The following is a 16,241-nucleotide window of genomic DNA, read 5'->3' as shown; positions in this document are numbered from 1 at the left end:
GATGACATATAAATCAAAAAAGAAAACAACCTTACAAATGATGATGATGATTATGAAGAAAAAAACCTTTTTAGATAAATATATAGTGGAAGAAGGAACACCTTTCTTAAAGAAAGAGTTTTATATAAAAAAGAGAAAGTTAATGGTTTTGCAATTCTGATATGATAAATAAATGGTTAGGATGCAATAAAACAAGTTGAAAGGGTATAACCAATCTTAAAATTTCTAATATCTCTATAGTCAGGTACTTCACCATCCATAATAATATTTTGTACATGTTCATTAACTTCGAAGCCTTTAGTGTCATCATCTTCATTATCTATAAAGTGTTGTTATACTTCATTACAACCAACCTCAATCTCAATAACACACCACTATTAGGATCCACCATAACCATTAATAACCTTATATGATTCATGTTCTACTTTTTTGGGTGGTGCAATGCCATTACTTGCATTCAATCCAACAAATCCTTCTTCAATAGGTTCTGAGCTATGAGTTTTTAAATTCTACTCAACAAATATCTTTATAATAGTCAACTTGTAAGCCCTCTGCATTTCTATAATTTTAATGACATGTTTATCATTTTTCAACAACACAAGTTCAAATACACGAGGTCTCATATAATAAATTGCATCTCTACAATGAACAAATTGAGCTAACATCTTATTAATATTTTTCATATCAAAATTGATCAAATCAATATCTATATTTGTTACATCTTCAATTTCTACAACGATGTAACACCTAACACCATTTTTCCTAATAATATTACCCCAAAAGGCAAATTTGTATCTTGGTTGTCATGTCATTATGTATCCAAATATTTCTTAGGAGATGATAGTATAATAAATATGTGTATAAGAATTTTTACAATTAAATCTGTTAATATATTTTTTATCAAATGGATGCGTGGACTCTTAAAACTATAACAATCAAGTGAGATTTCAATTGTATGATATTGAAATATTTTTGAGGTGACAATTATAACATAGATATTAAGTGATGATATGACCAATTAGTATGGCATGACACTAATGACATGGAAAAACAATTAAAAAAGGCTCGAGCTCTCCAAGTTAAACCGCATAATCCACGGGTCTGATTATGAGAATCAAGATAACCTAATAAAAAAAAATTATAAAACACAATTTTTTTAAAAAAAAAACCAAATGTTGAATTATTAGATGGGAAAAAAGTAAGTCCAAAAAAATTGATTCCAACCCTTATTAGCCTATAAAACATATGTTTCAGGCTATTTGTTCGGAAGTACCAAATATAAAAAAATCATGAAGATCAATTTTCAACATATCAAATATTAAAAGATGAAATAAAAAAATCAATCACACAAAAACAATAATTAAAATCCAAAAAAAGGTGTGAGCCCACCAGGGTTAACCCGACAAACCCATGGGTAAGGTCATAAAATTGGAATAACCTTATAAAAAAAAACTATGAAGCCTATTTTTTTTAAAAAAAAATGTCAAGTAATGAGATCAAAAAAGGAGAATAAGTAAAAAAAAACGATGTGAACTCATGACCCATATTGTTTGATTTAAAGCACCAAACCTGGAAAAACCACGAAAACCAAATTTTAATAATTTAAATGCCAAAGGTTGAGATTAAAGAAAAATCAATCACAAAAGAATGATCCAAAAGAAAAAAAAATAGTAACTAAAATAATAGGGTTTAAATATGAAAAACAAACATAAGATGTATAATTTTGGATTAAAAGGTTAAATTGAAGAGAAAAATTAATTTTACAAAAAAAATTAAAGAAGAAATCACTAAGAGAATGGGGATCAAATCCAAAAAAAAAATAACAAATTTAAAATTTTGATTAAATGATGAAATTAAAAATAATTAAAAGTTCACAAAACAGGAAGGAAAAAAATAAAGAAAAAGGACCTAATTTGAAATATCAAAAAATGAAAAATTTATATTCAATGATGCAATTGAAAAATAATCAAATACATGCAAAAAAGCTAAGGACACAAATTTAAAAATTCAAAACAATGAGGACTAATACTCAAATATTCCCAACCAAGAAGACTACCCTGAGATTTTCAATGTCATGTGTGAATCTTAAGAGAGGAGAGAGAAAAAAATAAATATCTCAAGTGACAATTCATCCATCAAATCTTAACATGCGTTGGTTGAGAAGGAAAAGCACATTGCAGTCAATCAACTGACAAAGTTGAAGAAAAATTTTTACCATCGGATAACACTACAGCACCTTCGAAACTCCACTAGACCTTTCACGCGCCTCCACATACTGTGAACATGCCTGATAGGTTTGATTTTTTTTAATTAAGATAAAGATCAATTTACCACTTTATCTATTCAGTTATAAGATAAAATCTAGATGGAAATACAAAATGCTCCCTTAATAAAACCAAATTATTTATAAGATTGAGGGTAATTTAGTATATCTAATGTGCTCTAAATTTTCAATATTTGTTTAATTGCTATAAAGACAAATTTACTCATATATCCATTCAATTATATAAAAAAAAACCCATATGAAAATACAAAAATTTTACAAAAAAATTCATTAATTTTGAAATTGAGGGCAATTTAGTAAATTTACTGTGAAAAATGTCCCAAGAAACCATCATTCATATTTTTTTTCATTTTAAGGATAGTAAAGATATTTTACTGTTCAATAAAAAGATATTTGTATCTCCAATCAAAACAAAAATAACAAATAAATCACATTGAGCTTATTTTTCTTAGCTGATTTAATGAAGAGTAAAATTATTAGTTTAATATTATAATCCACATTAAACTTTCTCTAATATCTCACATTCTATATATTTTTGATAAATTAGTTAGAAGTGAAAGCATTTAAAAGGGTAGATGAGGAATATAATAGATACATTGGCAACAAACGTAATTAAATTTATTTATAAATATTAAACAAACCTCTTTATATTTGCAAAACCCCAAAATATACAAATATTAATATTATTTACACGAAATTAATATTCTTTTGAGTTAAAACAATAGATTAAAAGAAGGGGAAATTCTTGTGTTCTATATATAAAAAAAGATTATTATTGAAAAGATGTCGGAAAAACCTTTAAAATCGATTGTGTTGGTATTTTTTTAAAATAAGCTTTTGTAAATAATATTTGGTCAAATTTTATCTTATGTTTACAAAATTTATTCAATTGATCAATTATATTCAATTGCATTAAATTGTGAGTTGACTAACAATTAAAACTTTTGAAAAAGACAAACTTAATCTCTTTTTCAAAAATATAAATTATTTTTAAATGTTTAAGGAATAAAAAGAAATTAATATTTCTTAAAAATATAAAAGTTTAAAAATTTTTGAGTTTTAAAACTTGCAACAATGTCGTTAGAGTTTTTAAATGTCTAATAATTTATATATAAACACAGGACGGGGGAGGGAGGGGTCTTTCAAAGATGTAGGATATCTTTTATCTACAGCCAATTATTTAAAAGTTGAAGGAAATAATAGATTAAGATTTTTCGTTAACTAATTAAACTCAACATAAATAAAATAAGATTTTGTCAAATATTTGAATTTTTTAGATTGAAATACGATGTGAGTGTTAGAATAACAAATTAAAATGATGTTGGATTTCATTAAAAATCAAAATAGTAGAAATTCTAGAAACTTTAATAAATATTTTTTTTAATTTTTCTTGTGTTTTCAGACTTCATTTTTACATCGCTTCCTTGAAAGTTTTTTGTGTGTTTAAGATTTTAATAATGGTTGTAAATTAAAATATTTTTTATTTAAAAATATATTAAAATATATTTTTATTTTTTAAAATTATTTTTTATATCAGTATATTAAAACGATGTGAAAATATAAACTTTTTTTTTTAAAGAATATGATTTTTCCAAATAGACACTTGAAATCAAGGGCACATTGCTTATAGAAAAACAGAAAGGCCATTGAGATGCTTTTCCCTGTATTATTAAAATTAGGTTTGATCTTTAAATGTATAATGATATTGGTATTAAGTTAATGGTATTTTTTTAAAGTATTTTTTATTTAAAAATTTATTAAAATAATATTATTTTATTTTTTAAAATCTATTTTAACACCCGCTCATCAAATCAATATGAAAACATAAAAAATTTAAAGTACAAAAAATATTTTTTCAAGAAGTATTTTTAAAACGAAAAAACAAGTAAACACATAAAAAATTGTTTCAAGAATTTTTTAAAAATATATTTGTTTGATAAAATTTAGTTGGATAAGTTAGGTTTTTAATAATTTGTTTAACTTAATTAAGCTTAATTTAAATTTGATAAGATCAACTTCAAAAACTATTTTTTTAAAAATGTAAAACAAAGTTTTTTGATAAAAATAATTAATATGAATTAATTCAATAATCTATAATTAACTCAATGGCTGCTAATCCACGCGTCTTTTAGATAGTCCTTCGGATCAGTAAGCTTTTCCCATCTCACCATACTAACGGTTGGCCCGTAATTCAATACAACATTGTGAATATTTACCTACCCGATGGGTGCTGGAATTTACTAGAAGATCCATCCTTCATATTTGACGAAAAAAATAAAAAAGGAGTGGAGTATTTGAATGTGTTTTTGTTTGAAAATATATTAAATAATATATTTTTTAAATTAATATATTTAAAAAATAAAAAAATTAATTTAAAATAAAAAAATAAAATTCATCTTAATCTTAATCTTACAGATATCCATGGTGTCCTTCTTGTCGGAAAAAACAAAAAGTTATTGATATTATCAATACACGTGTTTGGGACAGTGGGACGTATCTTACTGGATCTAACAGCTCAGATCCGTTTGACTAATGTTCGAGCATGGCACGGCACGTGAAGTCACATGTGAAAAGGTTGTTGAGAATCCTACTAAATTCTTTTTATTCAATTTGGATATTCATCAGATACGTTTGTACATCAATTAAAAATTAAATCTTTTAAATACATATCTCGTATAGATAAGATTAAGGGTGCTAAAATAATGTGGTAATTTGTAAACTTGTAAGATTTTATGAGTTAATACACGTACTAAATTGGATTAAAAATTTAAAATTAGTAAAATCAAATTTAACTCGTGCAAAATTGATAAATTCAGTTCAATTTTACAAGTTCACTAAACTTGTGATATGAACAAAGTCGGTTTCAAATTTGACCTTAAAATATCTGCTAACTAGTTTTATGAGATTGAATATATCTTTCAAATCGTATATTGGATAAAAATAAAATTTTACAGGAAAATATTAGATACATGAAAATATATTGTGGTAATTTTTTAGGTCAAATAGAGTTAGGGAACATAATAATTTAGAGGATCAAAGTTAGTAAACTAATATTGTCAAATATATCAAACAAGACCTTTATATACTATTTGAGACATATATAGAGCTATCGGTGGAATTTTACTGCGATTAAAATTGGGTTAGAAACTAAACATTTGAAACTTTCTAACTATATATCGTAGGCTCAATAATTCATCCAAACGAAAGAGAACAACATGTTTGAAATCATGACTTAAATTTGCCAAGAATATACAAAAATTGAAGATTCAGGTTACATGGAAGAATTTTAAAATGAAGATTTTTTTTATTATTCTATTTTTTTATTTATTTAATTTTAAATAATTATTTTTAATTTGAATTTTTTTCTAGCGCATTAGACATTGTTTAGGGGTTTATTTCATTACTAAATTTATGTTAGTTAATTACTAATTTAAACTCATTAGCTTGCAACCCAAAAGGATTCTATCAAGATTTATTATGACAGGAACAACCAAGTTGTCACTATATTTATGTGTGCTTCCTACATTTTAGTTATTTTCTTGTATTGAAAAATTTTGTACTGAGACTTTTTATTTTTCTATGTCATCAATTTATTGATTCGTACTATCTATCTTTCTCATTTTATTTAGATCATTCATTGATTATAATTGTTGATTCATTTTATCAAATTTTAATGTAATTTAATTTTTTGACTAGAATTATCAATATATATTTAGTTTTAAAAAATTACTTATAATTTTATGATTTTATAATCCGAGTTTATATTGTATTTTTCTTGTTTTGTGAAAAAAAAACGTTTTTGACAACCTTAAATGAGATCCTCGTCTACTGTATAGGAATTTTAGGTTTAATGGTTTGTTTTATTTTTATATTTTTTAAATAGTATTTAGTTATTGTTTTGATAAATAAAATCTGTTGTGACAAAAAAATAAGACACGATGAATATTTTTATATTTGTTTAGTTCATGAGACATAAAATAAAATAAAATAAATAAAATAAAAAATATTTTGATAGTAATATATATTAACATAAAACTTATAATATTTGAAACAATAAAAAAAACATTATTTTTAAGTTTATAATGAACATTATTTTTCTAACTATATAATTGTTATTTTGTTTCAGTACTTTATAGAAACACCATATTCATTTCTTACTTGGCTTTGAATGAATTTAAATTTATTATTAAAAGCAAATGTTGTTTCTTTTATAATAATAATAATAATAATAATAATAATAATAGATTTGTTATTTATACAAATAAATTGTATATACTTGATTTAGAAATGAACATGTTCTATATAAAATAGAAAAAAGAGTAAATTAGATAATTTATACCCATCATATTTTTTTCATTATAGATTAGGTCATATAAATAAAACAAGAATCACTAAATTATATAAAGAATTATATTTTAATTGTGAAACTTATGAAGCTTGTTTATTGGGTAAGATGAACAAAACATCATTTACTGGAAAGAGTGAAAGATCAAGTTAAAAAAAAATCATTATTTTTATTTAAGTTTATAATAAGCATTATTTTTATAACTATATAATTGTTATTTTGTTTCAGTACTTAATAGAAACAGCATATTCATTTCTTACTTAGCTTTGAGTGAATTTAAATTTATTATTAAAAGCAAATGTTGTTTCTTTTATAATAATAATACTAATAATAGATTTGTTATTTATACAAATAATTTGTATATACTTGATTTAGAAATAAACATGTTCTATATGAAATAGAAAGAAGAATAAATTAGATAATTTATACCCATCATATTTTTAGCATTATAGATTAAGTCATATAAATAAAACTAGAATCACTAAATTATATAAAAAATTATATTTTAATTGTGAAACTTATGAAGCTTGTTTATTGGGTAAGATGAACTAAACATCATTTACTGGAAAGAGTGAAAAATCAAGTTAATTTTTAGGTCTAATACATACATATGTCTATGGACCAATGATGATCCATATCATAGGTGGATATACATATTTCATTATATTTATTGATGATCATTATGTGTATGGTTATGTATGTTTGATGAAACATAAGTCTAAGTCATTTTAAAGAATCAAAGAATTCAAAAATAAAATTGAAAAACAAACTAAAAGAGTATCAATATAATTTGATTAGATCGAGATGACAAATCTTTAAGTCATGAATTTTAATATTATTTAAAAGAGAATAAAATTCTTTCATAATGGACACCTCTTAGAATATCATAATAAAATAAAGTTTTCTAAAAAAATAAATCATAGCTTGTTGTACATGGTATGGTCTATGAACGATATGGAAAAAGAAACTTGTATATTAGAAATAAAGATCTATAGAGATAGAATTAGAAAGTTGCTCATATTATCTCAGTCCATATATATAGATAAGATGCTAAAATCGATTAGCATTGAAGAATTTAAGATAGACTTTTCTATTTTACATAAGATACATCTTTTTACGGATTTGTGCCTTAGAAACAAATTAAAAGAGATATGATAAAAATGATTTCTTATACTTCGTCTATAAGAATTATCATATATATGATGTTATTTATAATATATGTATTTCATGTTATGAGCATAACGAGTAGGTACCAATCTTGTCCAAGTAAATCCCTGAACCCCAAGCAGGGAATAACCTGCCACCCTCTACTCTATCTCTTGGTATCGACTAAAATATAGTTAAAAATATTCTTAAGTGCTTAAGAATATTTAAAAATGTCTTTCTAGTTTATGAATGAGATCAACTAGTAGTTCATGGTTATTCAGATGTTAGTTTTAATTAGATATTGATGACAATAATTCTTCATCTAGATATATTTATCATATATATGATGCTATTTATAATATATATATCTTATGTTATGAGCATAATGAGTAGATACCAATCTTGTTCAAGTAAAGGCCACTAAAATATAGTTAAAAATGTTCTTAAGTGCTTAAGAATAATTAAAAATATCTTTCTGGTCTATGAAGGAGATCAACTAGTAGTTTATGGTTATTCAGATGCTAGTTTTAATTAGATATTGTTGACAATAATTCTTAATCTAGATATGTTTTTACTTTGAATGATGATGATGTGAGTTTGAAGAGTTTCAAATAAAAAACTATAACAAATTCTACAATTGAAACTATGTACATCTCTACATGTTAGGTGGTAAAAAAAATTGTTTGGAACAGGAAGTTTATCACTAAACTAGGCATAAATCCTAGCATTGTTAATCTAATAGTCATGTACCATGATAAAAATGAAATCATTGCACAAGCAAAGGAACTAAGGTCTCTTCAACGATTCAAACATGTACTTAAACGTTTCTATTTGATTAAAAATTCACAAAGAAAAGATATAAAGATAGAACAAGTATCAATTGAAAAGAATCTCACAAATCCTCTTACTAAGACATTGTCCCGTCACAAGCTTGATTGTTATATAAAGAGTGGTATGATATTAAATAAATGACTAATTGGCTTTGGTGTAAATGAGAAATTATTAGTGTATATGTCATGTAGCTAATTAGTCAGTCACACATGACACTAATTTTATTCATGTAATATATATATTTTATTAATAAAGGCATTTTGTATTTTTAATATTTATTTATGTTTGATTAAGGAGTTTAGAGTAAAGATAAAGTTTTTACGACAAAAATGATTTGCAGATAAAATTATTAAGTGATTATAATTATGAGGATTCGTATTTCATTAAAGCATTGTTCTTAAATATCCCTAGTTAGTGCTCTTTTAAAATGGACATTAATTAGTGTTATTGAGACTAGTACATATTATGTTCTTTTTTTTTATGAAAAAAAGTTGTTGTTCTTATAAACTGGGGCATAAGGGATACTTGAAATTAATATGTAAAAGTTTGTTAAATGGCAAGCACACAAAATCAACTCGCATGAGGATTCTATATGAAAAGATCACATGTGCCTATGAAAAGACTCACATGATAGTTGTATAAGTGATGCTTAGACTTGAGAACACTAATTTGTCTTATATAGAAAATTTTATATTTTGATTCTTACTACATGTTGACATGATCAAATGTAGCAAATATGCATATATTTGTTATAATCTGAATTATATTAAAGTATTTGGGTAATTAATATTGGATTCATCATCATAGGTAAACTAGAGAAAATGTTTTATTTGTCCTCGGATAATATTGATTGTAAAATCCTTGTGTATGATGGAATGAGAGTTGAAAAGTATTTCAAATCTTATTAAAAAAAATCAATGATTATAATGTTGAGAACAAAAATGATTTGTTAGAATAAACATACTACATGCTCAAATGTCTAAATTAAAATAGTATTGGTGAAGGGATAACAGTTACATTAAAAAACCGATTATTAAAAGATTAAATTAAACCACATATGATTGTCATAATATTTGAGGAATCATGAGATGTTGTTAGGCAATACATTTGATCTAATATATATATATATATATATATATATATATATATATATATATATATATATATCAATTTAATTTGTTGAATTGATAACAAGTTAAATTATTTACTTTATTTAATCCTATCTTGATTATGATTATTATTTATATTTGGCCAACATATTAGGAATCAAATGAGTCACACACATAAAAAATCATTGGTAAAAAATTAAACTAGAACTATCAAGTGGAACTTAATTATAAATAAATTTTAAAAATTAAGAAATAAAAGGTAATTAATGCAAGGAGTTGCAATCTAAGACCTAGAAAAATCAAGTAGGATTTGATAGCATAAGTTTCTAATAACTATAGTGAAATAATATATCTCATGTTTTTCAAGAGGCAAAGTAATACTTTATTATTAATATGGTTATAAGGTTTTTTCAATAAATAAAATGATATGTTTCATATTTCTTTAATTAGAAGACTAGAAAGATGCACTTTATGCACTAAATACATCTATACAAATAGCCATAATAGAAAAAATAAAGAGCTAACACTTAAAGGGTAATAATCCCTTTCTTCTAAAAGAATTTATAATATTTATAATTTAGTGATTCATATGAATTACTATTTGAGATCAAATAATTAGATGACTTGTAGTTGTTTTACAAAATATATATATATATAGCCTTTACCTTTAGTATTAGATATATGACAATATACTTTTATTTATATATCTTATAAAACATTTTTTTTAATACTAAATGCACATGAAATGTTATACGAAAAACCTAATCAGTAAATAAAAAGGTTAGACACGAAAAAAAATAAGAGGGATTGGAACAAATAGCGGGCAAAACCCATTGTAGATTTGTTTGCTAGTTTCGAAGAACAGACCTCGTGCCTCGCTAATTGGAAAAATCATGGGCTCACACCGACACGGGTGATATCTCTAATAGATATCTTTTATTACTACGGCCAGGTGGGCCCAACGTTAAAGCCAGATTTTGGACTGCTGGAGCTGCTAGCAATTAGTGCTGTGTAAGAGTTCTGCTGAGCTGTCTGTATTTGTATTTTAAAATTATTTTAATGTTTTTAAATCCTTTTAAAAATAATTAGCACGATACCATACAAGTTACGGATCAATAAATGCATCAATTTCCAATGCTCAGCTCTATTTATACACACAGTACTGTTGCTTCTCCTTGAATGTGGCCAAGTAGTTAGATCTTTCACTTCTTTGTTGCTGCTTCACCTCTGGTCCTGACAATGGCTTTCAAAGCTGTGTGTCTTATGGTGGTTGCTTTTGTTTTAGTTACTGCAAAGGTATGACCTTCACTTCCTTCCTCTGTGTCGGTCTCTCACTCACTCGTACAGCTAGTTACATTTACTTGACTAGGTTACTAAAGTTTTAGTTCTTTGATTGTTGTTGCAGGCTTCATACATGAATGAAGACTTCAAGGAGAAGGTAATTAATTTTCAAAAAAATGCTCTTTTCGCCTTAAATCCAAATATTATTTGATACATAGACTTATCATCAATTCCTTTTTTAAAGAATTTTGCTCCTTTTTAGCAAAAGAAACAAAAACAATCAATTCATTTGTTAAGGGGGGAAAAAAAACAACTAAGCCTAGCACAATCCCCGATTTACTTGAACAGAGAAGAACGTTATTTAATTTTGAATCTGGTGAAGCAGGCTGTTTATTCCAAATCTGTGGTGCCTGCATCAACTCCTGCTCCTCCAGAGGTCAAGTCACCGACCCCCGCCCCGCCAGTGGTCACTCCTTCCACACCATTGTACAAGCCACCAACTCCCGCGCCACCAGTTAAGACACCACCTCCAGCACCGCCAGTCAACCCCCCCACACCTGTGAAGCCACCCACTACTCCCGCCCCACCGGTCTACAAGCCACCATCTCCAGCACCGCCAGTCAACCCCCCCACACCTGTGAAGCCACCCACTACTCCTGCCCCACCGGTCTACAAGCCACCATCTCCAGCACCCACACCTGTGCCTCCCGTGAAGCCACCCACTACTGGACCAATGCCGCCGCCAGTTAGGACAAGATCGGGTAACATATCTATCACTTACAGAAGTTAACATGAACTTAACATGGCCCTCTTTCCTTGTTTTAGCTATACGGATAAGATCATAGATTAATACGTTTGGTGGCTATATGGGCAGATTGCACCCCTCTATGTGGGCAGAGGTGTAAGTTACATTCAAGGAAAAGACTCTGTGTTAGAGCTTGCATGACTTGCTGTGACCGATGCAAATGCGTGCCGCCGGGGACTTACGGTAACAGGGAGAAATGTGGCAAGTGCTATACTGACATGACCACCCGCCGCAACAAGCCCAAGTGCCCTTGAATTTTTTAAAAATCTCGACTGTGATATATGTTATTGCTATTATGTTATACTATATAGTTTAAGAATAAACTTTTCTCATATTTTAATTGCTCTCGAGCAGCTGTAATTTGGCAGTCAGTGCCATGCAAACCCTCGATCGGTCTACGGTGTCTGTTGCTTTCACTTGTACTGATTGCGTATATTAAATATAATGTTATTTCGGTTGTTGCTGATAATATCGATGAACCCCCTCTCTCATCTTGATTTTTTTTGTTTTTTTTAATTATTATTAATATAAACTTTCGAGCTAGAATGTATATATTTTAATTAATTTTATGATTATAAAATTAATAATTATATAAATTTTTAATAGCTTGCTTTAAAATTTATGGATTAGAGAGTAAATTTAAAATTTAATTAATTAAGTTATATCTCGGAAATTGTTTTATTTTTTATTAAGATAGAATATAGGTTTTTTTTTAAGAATAGGTTTTTTTTAAGTATTTTTTATTTGAAAGAATATTAAAATAATAATTTTTAATTTTTAAAAATTATTTTTAATATTAATATATTAAAATGATGTGAAAAAAGAAGATTAAAAGGATTTTAATTGTGTTTTAAATATTTTAAAATTCAAAAATAAACTGAGTCTTCATCGATTGGTGGATAAGGTACGCTTGCCTAAGAACTCGTGCTGCCTGGAAAATTGAATATGGAGGCCCTCGGGTTGCCTAAAAACTCGTGTTGCCTTGGAAAATTGCATGCGGAGCCCTCTTGAATTAATTTGGTTAGAGCACAAAGACCTGAGAATAGTAAACTTATGTTCAAGATGGAACTAGAAGGAAACTTTTAGAGCACAAAGACCTGAGAATAGTAATTAAGTAATTTTAATAAACTTCAGAGAGCACAAAAGATTAAAAACATGTTTGGGACGTGGTGAAATTGTATTTTTTAAAAATTTAATTTTTTTAATTAAAATTTAATATAGTTTAGATCGTTTTGGATGTGTTGATGTCAAAAATAATTTTTTTAAAAATAAAAAAATATCATTGGCATGTATTTCAGCACAAAAAATTATTTAAAAAACAGCTATTACTACACTATCAAACACATTAGAATACAATAGAGGTAGATAAAATTAAAGAAAAAAAAGAAAAAAAATGCTTTGAGAGAGAGAAAGAGAGTGTGGAAGTTGTGGTACCAGCCACTAGTGTTAGGATTGAGATTTGAGAAAGGACAAAGAAAAAAAAAGTATCAGGAGTCAATTGATTTTTTTTATTTTGTTTCAAACCTGTAAAATCAGTTAGAATTTATTTATTTTATGAAGTTTGATTGATTTTATCAAATTTAACTTGTTTTTATTAATTTTTAATTTTTTAATTTAACTTTACATAGTAATACAATTTTAACACGTGATTTTGATCAAATTAGTAAGAGGCTAGGATTTACTTTCCAATTATTTTTAAACTTGGCTGGTAATTGACCCGGTCTAATATTCAAGTCTTAAGTTTTAATTGGGTTAATTTTATTTTTTTTTTATAAATTAAAATGATATTATTTTAGTTAAAAAATAAATAAATAATTAATTATAATTGGGTTTTTTATCTGATGTTATCAAATCAACCAGGTTTTAATTTATTTTTTATTTTTTTTATAAACCTAACTCAGTTTCGATCCTGGATTATCTCGGTTCTAAATTGACTTAGTAAAGCTGAGTTTTAAAACTATAGTTACAAATATAACTACACACACAACACACACACGAGGGGGAACACAATCATGATGTACCTACAGCTAGGACATACAGTGATGGACCATCAGCTGGTGAATGGACCCTCAAGGATTAGACCAGATGACAATTAGCCTTGACCCTGGGGTCGGGATCAGTTCTGCAACTGAAAACCAGTCCAGCGATCAGCAACGAGCTTTGCATGCTGAATTTATCATACCCGAAAACCAACCAAGTGGTTATGTGGCCGTTTGGGAGTGTGGCTAGGAAAAAACTGCTTTTCATTGGTAGGATCCACTACAAATTAAAATGAAATCGCAGATTTTTGCTTCTATTGAGGCAAGAAGCTGTAGCAGTGGAGCATGGCTCCACTGTACAGTGCAAGTAAATTAATTTACTCGCACTATACACTTAAACTTAAATCTTTTTTTTTTTTTGAAAATCAAGAAAAGTTTAGTTTTTTTTTAATTATTATTTTAAAAAACCAGGAAAAGTTTAGTTTTTTATTATTATTATTTTGACAAACCAGAAAAAGTTTAGTTTTTTCTTTTTATTATTATTTTGAAAACTAGGAAACCTTTAGTTTTTTTTTTGAAAAACTAATGCAGTTAAGTGATTTTATTCGTACTATTCATATGAACATGAACAATTTTTTTTTGTTTTTTTTAAAAATTATTTTAAGGTGAATTAAATTTACTCGTACTGTAATCTCAATTTTATTTCTGATAATATTTTAACTAATTTTATTGCATGCTTAAAAAATCATGAAAACTGTAGTTTTTATTGAATGAATTTTGTACGTAATGAAATTGTAAAATATTTTTAAAAAAATTAAGTTTTACTCGAAAAACTAGTATTTAATATTATTTAATAACACTATATAAATTAGAAGGATATCGCATGATGACGTAGCATTTGTGGAATTTGATCGTAATTCCAATTATGTTCTTGCCGGGTCCGACCCAGTTAAAAAAAATTCAGGTTATATTTTTATTTTAATTGTGTTATATTCAAAAAATTAGAAGGAGATCGCTTGATGACGTAACAAAAAATGCAGTTTTTGTTGTTGCGTGCTTAAGAAACCATGAAAAATATAGTTATTGTTGGATATATTTCGTATGTGATGACATTGCATATAGTTTAATGGAATAATAAAAAATATTTAATATCAATATTATTTATTTCATGATGTAATAATAGTAGTTAAATCTACAGTATTTAAATTAAAAATATTTTTTAATTATTTTATAACCTCAATTTGAAAAGCATTTTTTTAACCAAACACATTAAACTACTTTTTGTTCAACCTTAATTTCAACCACAGTTTTAACCAAACATATATTTTTCCAAACCAACCTCAACTAAAAGTACTTTTTATAAAACAACTTTTTTAAAACCATAACCACAACAGCAACAGCAATACCAAACACATTTATAGTTCTGCTGGTTTAAAATTGTAGTTTTGGTTATTTTAAAAAGTATTTTTATTTAAAAATATATTTTTAATTTTTAAAAATTATTTTTAATATCAGCATATTAAAATGATTTGAAAAAAATATATTAATTTAAAATAAAAAAAATTAAAAAATTTAAATATTTTAAAAAAACGCTTTTAAAACACAAAAACAATCAGGGCTTATGCAACATCAACTCCAGCTTACTATAATATTTTAAATGGTGGCACTTAAATATTTTTATCGTGATTCAAGGATTATTTTAATTAAAAATTAAAAAAATAATAAAAATAAATTTTAATATTAAAATCAAATTGAAAAATATTTAGATACGGGAATTATATAATATGTGTTATTTTAAAGTGTAAAGATCAAAATGTATATTTTCTAAAAAATTGAGCATATCACTCTTATTTGATGCTTTTTTAATTTTTGTTCGGCCAAAAAATTCAAATCAATTTGTTTTTAATTAAAGTTAAATCATTTAAAATAAAATTTTAAGGATTATTGAAAAGTACATAATATTATTTTTTATGTATGTATAAAAAATATAGAAATAGGATAGCCGTGATGATGTTGATAAAAAAAGGCTACGATGATTGGATTTACAAGACACTAAATGATATAACTAGGGACGGAGCTAGGTGTACTTTACAAGGGAGGTCAAAATTACTATAATAATATATATTATTAAATAAATTATTTATTTAAATTAAAAATATTAAATAATAAAAAATTTAAAATGTTTTACAGGGCCGAGCTCCTGTTTGCCACCCTCTAGCTCCGCTCCTGGATATAATTATATTATTGTGACCATACCTATAAAATATTATTAACTATAATAGTATTTTGTGTTTTTATTTTTATCTTTTCAATATTTTTTTTCCAAACAATAATTCTAACTCAGACTCTCATTCTCTATACTCATACTCATTGTTCATGTACATTGATAATAAGATGAAAATAATCTTTAACGATTCAACAATATCCAGCCTACGCCTTTTATTTTGTATCTAATTTTTAT

The 16,241-nt window shown here is 26.0% G+C and overlaps 1 protein-coding gene across 1 annotated transcript; it reads left to right on the top strand.

Moving 5' to 3' along the window:
• The first annotated feature begins 10,850 nt into the window (after nucleotides 1–10,850).
• Nucleotides 10,851–12,270, top strand: LOC133679912 (gibberellin-regulated protein 14-like). The gene is made up of 4 exons (XM_062102649.1): nucleotides 10,851–11,011; nucleotides 11,121–11,153; nucleotides 11,382–11,757; nucleotides 11,871–12,270. The coding sequence occupies exons 1-4, from the start codon at nucleotides 10,955–10,957 to the stop codon at nucleotides 12,053–12,055; spliced, it is 651 nt and encodes a 216-aa protein (XP_061958633.1). The 5' UTR covers nucleotides 10,851–10,954; the 3' UTR covers nucleotides 12,056–12,270.
• The last annotated feature ends 3,971 nt before the right edge of the window (nucleotides 12,271–16,241 follow it).

The sequence above is a fragment of the Populus nigra genome, chromosome 1 (assembly GCF_951802175.1).
Source record: "Populus nigra chromosome 1, ddPopNigr1.1, whole genome shotgun sequence".
In the NCBI taxonomy this organism is placed as follows: Eukaryota; Viridiplantae; Streptophyta; class Magnoliopsida; order Malpighiales; family Salicaceae; genus Populus; species Populus nigra.
Note: the sequence above shows the minus strand (reverse complement) of the source record. Positions and strands in the feature narration are given on the sequence as shown.